Genomic DNA, 8,143 nt, shown 5'->3' on the forward strand with positions numbered 1-8,143 from the left:
CCCTTATCACCTGCTCAGACCTGGGGTCTGAGGCTCATGTCTGGACGGATGGTTTTTGGGGGAGCAGTAAACCAGAACATTGACTTACCAATGGGCTTGACTAACAGGATGTAACTAGCTACCTTCACTTCCTGTCAGCCATCCATCATTTCAACACAGCGTGGGTTTTCTTTTGTTTTCTTTCCTGACCATCCCGGCGACGTCGGCCAGGAGGGTGCGCGGTGAAGACGTCCGTCTCAGGGTGATTCAGAGAAAAAATTCACACTATCTGAACCAGCTAGATTCATTACTTCAGCCTCTTTGTCGTGTGGGAGCAGACCGACTCAAGCACGGGCAGAGCAAACAAAGACAGAGGGCGTTCGCTCCCAACTGAGAGTTGCCTCCGGCAGAATTCAAATCATGAACTAACCTGTCTGAAACATGTATCAGGCCCAGGGGCCGAGTTGGGCCTGCCGCCGTCTATGATGCGGCCCACGAGAGCTTGAATTTGCTACTAAATTTAAGGACGTTATAAGCTAGTTCACTGATGCATATTGTAGTGTGATCCACAGATATTACACCTTCATTCTCTAACCGATTGTTTTCAGGGAGTATAGAAGTCATGGCAATTCATTAGAAACTTGCAAAAACATTTAAAATGGTGCAGAAGGAAGGGACTTACGGGAAAGATGCGGGAAAGTGAATGATCAGAGTTTCGTGTATGAAAATAGTTTGGTTGTATTTAGTTTAGTTTAGTTTAGTTTAGTTCATCTTATCTTATCTTAGCTTATCTTAGCTTAGCTTAGCTTAGCTTAGTTTAGTTTAGTTTAGTTCATCTTATCTTATCTTATCTTAGCTTATCTTAGTTTAGTTTAGTTTAGTTCATCTTATCTTATCTTATCTTATCTTATCTTAGTTTAGCTTAGCTTAGTTTAGTTTAGTTTAGTTCATCTTATCTTATCTTATCTTAGCTTAGCTTAGCTTAGCTTAGTTTAGTTTAGTTTAGTTCATCTTATCTTATCTTATCTTATCTTAGTTTAGCTTAGCTTAGTTTAGTTTAGTTTAGTTCATCTTATCTTATCTTAGCTTAGCTTAGTTTAGTTTAGTTCATCTTATCTTATCTTATCTTATCTTATCTTAGTTTAGCTTAGTTTAGTTTAGTTTTGTTCATCTTGTCTTATCTTATCTTAGCTTAGCTTATCTTATCTTATCTTATCTTAGTTTAGTTTACTTTAGTTTAGTTTAGTTTAGTTGATCTTAGCTTAGCTTAGCTTAGCTTAGCTTAGTTTAGTTTAGTTCATCTTATCTTATCTTATCTTATCTTAGCTTAGCTTAGATTAGCTTAGCTTAGCTTAGCTTAGCTTAGCTTAGCTTAGTTTAGTTTAGTTTAGTTCAACTTATCTTAGCTTGTCTTAGTTTAGTTTAGTTTGGTTTAGTATAGTTTACTTTAGTTTAAGCCAACAAGCCCTCAGACTTCTCCCTTCTTTGTCCCTCTTTTGTGAGCTATTTAAAAGGTGTCTCAGTCAAACTAAGAGTGATGTCACGCTGGATCTTGTTTCTGAGAGGGGGGTTCTCCAGTCAAAATGGAGGCTGGCTGTTTTATGATTTAGTCATTGACTTGCATCATTCAAAGTACGTGACAGTGTTATTCATCGATAAACACACACCCCATGCTACATATTTGCTTGTGACCAAACTTTAAATTGTTCACCTGGATTGTGTTATACAACTGAGACTGGATTTTCATGTGAAAAGTGTGCTACTGAGCAAACTTCCTCACATGGAGATACAGTTCAGCATGCACACCCACTTAGCTGCTTGTTGCCTAGCAACCGAGCATGTGTGTGTGTGTGTGTGTGTGTGTGTGTCTCCAGCCCTCATTCATGTAAACATGATGTGAACATGTGTCAGGAAGGGACCTTTTTCTCAACACTTAAACCGTGGCGAGCACTGAAGATGATGAGTCTGCACATGAGCCGTTGAGTTCTAACAGTGAAGCGACACCATGACGGGTCATATGGATCCACTTGAAAGCCCTTCTCTGGTGTCCCACAGTGAGACAGTATGGAGGCTGGGATCAGTGAAAAATGTCTTTCAGGGCTCTTAGCACTCCCAATGTCTCTGACACGCAAGAGCCCCAGTGGTCCGGGGCGGCAGACATCAACGCCCGCGGTGGAAACACGTTTCACTGAACGACTGTCGCTCATGGCTACGGTGACACGACATGGTTCTGCTTTTACAAACATACTGTTCGCTTACTTGGATCTGTCTGTAAAATACAAAACTGAAGTAGATCCGTCAAAAAAAAAAAAATCTATTGAAGCACATTTTTACTTTTTAACAGAAATTAGACGCACCTTTGATATTGTTTCACACTTCTATGTGAATATTATGAGTGCGGAATAAAAGACAATGAAGTATTTGAAATATGAATATTGTTTTTATTAAGTTTTTACACAAAACTATTTCATTTTACAGGGATTAAATATAATGCTTATCATATTTTTGTAAATGTAAACATGTTCTAAGAGGCAGACAATTTTTTTTTCTGTGCAGCTATTGTGATATTTCTAAACAGATATGTATCAATGTATGTAGGATTGATGTTTTGAGTTTTGTTTCAAATGTATTTGTCTACACCTAAAATGATAAAGATAACAGGGATCCATCTGAAAACATTCATAGCTCTATAGATTTATCAAAAATAAAAAATAAATAAATATGATCATAAATCAATAAAATGTAACAATAAATAGATACAAAATATTTATCTCTGCAGTTAAATCATCATCGAATATCAACACACGTCTAATGCCACTGTCAAGTATCCAGAAAGATCATCGTTTGTATATTTGCTTCAGACCTGCGCCAAAGCTTCTAAACTTATACGACTCCAGTCTCATAAATCAATTCGCCTGACACAAATCCAGATGCTTTGCCACCTTGTTTGCTTTACCAGTTCATTCCTCAGCAGATCTTTAGACCGCTGCGCCACGCCAGGGCAGTAGTCTGCAACTATTTTCGTAGTAATATGATCATTGCCTGGTCACTTCAGGTGACAGCCAATGTGAGGGAAGTGAGTCATGCGTGATGCAGATCAACCTCTGAGGTGGAATGACGGCTGTAAATAAACAGGAGATTGAAGGGTGGACTTCATGTTAAGTTGTAAAAAAGAAGAGAACAAGAAGTGACTTTGCTGTTGCTAGACATTGTGAGATGAAATAGATCCAGTAGATGATTTGGAAAAGTCTGTTTTGGATATGCTCTCTCCATCATTTGACATCATCGTCTGTGTTTAACCATCTGTTTGGCAAAATAACTCAAAAACATGTACAGGATGATATTCCCAGCAAATGTTGATGTGATGGTGGTAAAAAGACCAGATGAAGTTTTGGTGGCGCTCGGGATTATCATGATCAACGATATTTTAAATGACAAAATGCTACTTGGTTGATCTGATAAATATGAAGCCATAAAACTGTGACTACAATTTAAAAACATGATAATAACAATATGGGTTCAAGTTCCAGTTCCCCTGACCTCAGCAGTACAGTCTTCATGCATGACTTAATCTGCTTTTCAGACCAATTTAAGTTTAATGTTTGTAAACATTTATTACAATTTGTGAATGTATGCTGCTGTATTGAATCCTTCCACACATTCAGACCTAGAAAAAAAATGGATTTCATTCACACGTCCACTTGAAGATCTGCTTCTCTTTTGTCCACAGAGGAAAACTGCACGTACTTCAGCCACTTCACTCCAGGACAGGACTCCGAGATATTTGAGTATAAAACACAGAAAGGTAAGAAGCTTGGGGTCTGGTTCTGTTGACACCAGTACACAACCCACACCTCACATCTTTGTTCCGCGTCTTCACTAACAAAGAGACAAAGAAAATAACTGGGATTAAAAACTAAGTGTAAAGTAGGGGTGGCAGTGCCACAAAGCAAGACAGTATGGTATGAGCCTTTGTCTGAGTCTATGTTTTGGCCTTAATAATAAACAATAAAGACCTAACATTAACAGTGTATGGTCTCTGTCTCACTTGTCTGTTTATTAATACTGAAACATTAAATTACATTGGATTATTTTAATAAGCAATACACATCTGAGAGGTATTTCTTGTCCCTCAAAATAAATGACAACAACAACAAAAGAACAACACAAACTTGGAAAACTAATAAAATGCTTGTATATCATTTCTGTTCTGTTACCAAGATATTAACACTTCAAAAGATCATCTTGTATTTTTGAGAATACATTTATATAACAAATGTATGTTAACTTTTATGGGCCTGACTGCAATGGTACACACTACTTGTGTTATTGTTTTTTTTATCGCCAGTAAACAAATATTCAGAGTAACTTCACATTGAAATAACATTTTAATGTTAATTTCTATGTAATCATTTTTATTTGTACTACACATTCTAAATTCACAAAATGCCCGCCTCCCTCGCAATGTTCTGTTTTAGGTCAAAAAGGACTACGCATATGGTTAAAACTCTGGTTCATTTAAAGTTGCTTAAACAAACGTTTGCTAACAAAAACCAAGCTAAAACTAGGCTGACTTGTGCACCATCTTGGTACGGCACCTGAGGAGCGCCGTGTTTCTTTGGTGTTAAGGGAAAAAAATGGACCTCGTTCCTGTACAGTATAATGTTCACAGTTTCTGTCACACAAAAGAGTTTCACCACCATCATCCTGTCAGTGACAGCAGCTCCAGAGGAAGATGGACTCACAGATTCCTGCTGGGACACGACAGTTCGGCGTGTTATATTACGTGTAGCAAGGCGGCGACAGTGTTTGGCTTTGTTTTCCTCTTTGCTCCTTACTTGCACCACAAACATTTAATACACAAAGATCATGGGCGGCTGGAGGAGGAAGAAAGAACACTGCGCACATCTCTACTAACAGCCCATCGATGTGCTCCATGCCAGCAGTGAAACAGCCTGGTGCTGGTGAGAGACATTGCCAGTTTTCTGGGGTCATTACATCATCGATTTGACGGCTGTGTTTTTCACTCTTGGTTGAGCTGTTTGGTTATTCCATTTAGGTTCTATTGAGCGAGCAGCAGATCAGATGAACAAGCCCTGGAGGCAAATTAAACAGCGTCCACATCCTCAGCCCCTCAGCTGAAAAATATAAGGAGAACGCAGCAGCTGTCATGGGACGAGAACTTTGCCAAACTCACAACAGGATATTATATTCCAGCAGTCAGGACTCGCAACCCAAAAGTAAAAAAAGGGAAATTTGAGGATATGAAGAGCTTGTTGGTCACCAATGAAGACACATGGTCTCAGGGAAGTCTTTGTAGAGTCAGGTCAGGCGTGGGCTGAGGGTTTTCTCACAGGAATCTCAGTCATGTCTGGTACCTGGTCACCGCTACTGTTAACCAGCGGGTGCGAAGATTAGAAACTAATAAAAATATTAGAAAATAAAATGTTTGAACAGAAAAAAGTCATTTCAGGATATTCTTTTTAACTACATAGAAATACATTTCATAGAATATAATAATATATTTTATAAATATAATGATAATAACTGGATGACCTCACTGGTCCAAAGTGTGCACCAGGTCTTAGATGGATCACGGCTGCTCTTTGTTTCGTGCTTCAATGTCACATCACATCTAAAATCAGCCTCCGACGACCGTCTCATTCCTAAAACCCTTCCGTCAGCTGTCGCAATTCAAATTTAGTCAGATATGATGATCATAGAACACGCATTCATACTCACCACTTCCACTGCTGCATCCCTGCCGGGGAGGCGGTGGCAGCTCAAAGGCCGATAAACACGTCGGCTGGTCTTCATGTTTCGCGTTATTAATAATGCAGCATGATCGTATGGTCCGATATGATGCGCGTATATTTGGAGCTGATGAACGTAGTCTGGGACATGTTGCTAAGGAGAACTGTGCATGCGCCACGAGATGGATGGATGGATGGATGGATAGATAGATAGATGATGGGTAGATACATAGACGGATGGATGGATGAATGGATGGATGGATGGATGGATAGATAGATAGATAGATAGATAGATGGATACTGGGTAGATACATAGACAGATGGATGGATGAATGGATGGATGGATGGATAGATAGATAGATAGATAGATGGATGATGGGTAGATACATAGACGGATGGATGGATGGATAAATGATAGATGGATGGTAGCTAAATGATAGATGGATGGATGGATGCATGATGGGTAGATACATAGATGATAGATGGATAAATGATAGATGGATGGATAGCTATATAGATAGATGATAGGTGGATGGATGGATGGATGGATGGATGATGGGTAGATACATAGATGGATGGATGGATAAATGGACAGATGTGTGGTTAGATAAATAGATAGATGATAGATGGATGGGTGGATGCATGATGGGTAGATACATAGATGGATGGATGGATAAATGGATAGATGGATGGATGGATAGCTACATAGATAGATGATAGGTGGATAGGTGGATGGATGATGGATAGATACATAGATGGATGGATGGATAAATGACCATTTCCTCTCCTCCTCCAGAGTACAACATCTCAGCAGCAGCCATCTCCATTTTTGCCGTGGGCTTCATGCTGCTGGGCTCCTTGTGTCTGATCGGCTCGTGCACCGGGAAGGACAAGGGTCGACTGTACCTCCTCAAACCCGCCGGCATGTTCTTCGCCTTCTCCGGTGAGCGTCGGTGACTCTGTGAAGGCGTGTGCCGTGACCTCACCTGACCGCTCTGTCGCAGGCCTGTGCTCGTTCATCTCCCTGGAGGTCATGCGCCAGTCGGTCAAACGCATGATCGAGAGCGATGACACCATCTGGTTCCAGTACTACTACGCCTGGTCCTTCGCCTGCGCCTGCGTGGGCTTCGTGCTGCTCTTCCTCACCGGCATCGCCCTCCTCATCCTCTCCATGCCTCAGATGCCGCGCAACCCATGGGAGACGTGTATGGACGCCGAGCCGGAGCAAGTGGAGTGAGGAGCGTCGGAATATTTCCGTTGTCGGTCACTGGAGGAGCTGGTGAAACAAACTACCAGGCGGAGCTCCTGTTAGATGCTCACTATAAAGGGCTCCTTTGAATAACACATCAGCAGCTGTGACTTCACGTACACATCAGTTATGGGAGCTACTTTTGATGCAGGTGTGGCTCAAGATTTGGCAACTGATTTGGAAAAATAACCATAACTAGTTACTCTCTAACTGATAAGAGGTGCGTCATTCCGTTTCTGAACAGGATGGCGCTCTCTCTTTTCATGACATTAGGCTTTGACTTTGTTCCTCAAACATCCGCGCTAAATTTAGGACCGAAAAGCTCTTTTTTGAGGCTCCGAAACAAAGAACATGAAGTTTCCATGAGCAACGACTTTGGTACAGAAGGCCATGTGTTTGACCATTTGATCAATAATAATGTAAGGAATATTGTGTAAAAATATGACGTTGAAATGGCCATAAAACACATCTTGGTTTAGCTGAGACAGACTATAGTAAAAAAGGTATGCAAAGAAATATGGTCCTTTTATAATAGCAATGTGGAAAATTGTCAGAATACGTGTTTGAAAATATGGAACTTACATAACTTGGATGTATTTTCATCAACTGGTTTTCATCTTTATTAGCCAGATAGAAAAGGTAGAGTGATGTTTTCATGATTTAAGCTCATCAAGAAATGCTCATCCCAAAGGAAGTGGATCTCCATCATTTGTACATTAACCATGAGAGGGATGTCATGAATGAGTACTGCAGTTGTAAATGGAGTTGTCTGCATGTATTTATTTTTTAACAGGTAAAAAAAATAGTCATTTTTGGCTTCAGCTAGTGTGTCGTAGACAGCAGGCAGAAGATTGATTCAATCTTTTTTTCTTGAGCTTGAACGCGAGTGTGTTGTGTATTTCCTACGACTTCATTCTACAATTAAATTCCTGTTCATTTTGAACACTGTACCATGTCCTTCGTGTATTATGAACTCTTCCTATGAGATCCTTGAATGTTCTGCCAGTGATACGAAGGGATTCTAAAGAACGTCTGTTGCTTCAATTACACTGGGTTTGACGTTTCCTCATATTTTCACATTTAGTTCCAAAAAACAAGAATTCCAACTCATTTTATGCTCCAGCGCGAGCTGCAATTCACAGTTCGCTAGCTCAAACGCAAC

At 40.2% G+C, this 8,143-nt stretch overlaps 1 protein-coding gene across 1 annotated transcript in view; it reads left to right on the top strand.

Annotated features, from left to right (window-relative positions):
• Positions 1-7,759, top strand: part of LOC128754555 (voltage-dependent calcium channel gamma-1 subunit-like) — an 11,861-nt gene extending 4,102 nt beyond the window's left edge. Inside the window, exons 2-4 of the mRNA XM_053857262.1 lie at positions 3,710-3,784; positions 6,529-6,675; positions 6,737-7,759. Of these exons, the coding sequence (XP_053713237.1) occupies positions 3,710-3,784; positions 6,529-6,675; positions 6,737-6,969 (455 nt within the window). The 3' untranslated portion in view covers positions 6,970-7,759. The remainder of the gene's footprint in view (positions 1-3,709; positions 3,785-6,528; positions 6,676-6,736) is intronic.
• The last annotated feature ends 384 nt before the right edge of the window (positions 7,760-8,143 follow it).

The sequence above is a fragment of the Synchiropus splendidus genome, chromosome 2 (genome assembly GCF_027744825.2).
Source record: "Synchiropus splendidus isolate RoL2022-P1 chromosome 2, RoL_Sspl_1.0, whole genome shotgun sequence".
In the NCBI taxonomy this organism is placed as follows: Eukaryota; Metazoa; Chordata; class Actinopteri; order Syngnathiformes; family Callionymidae; genus Synchiropus; species Synchiropus splendidus.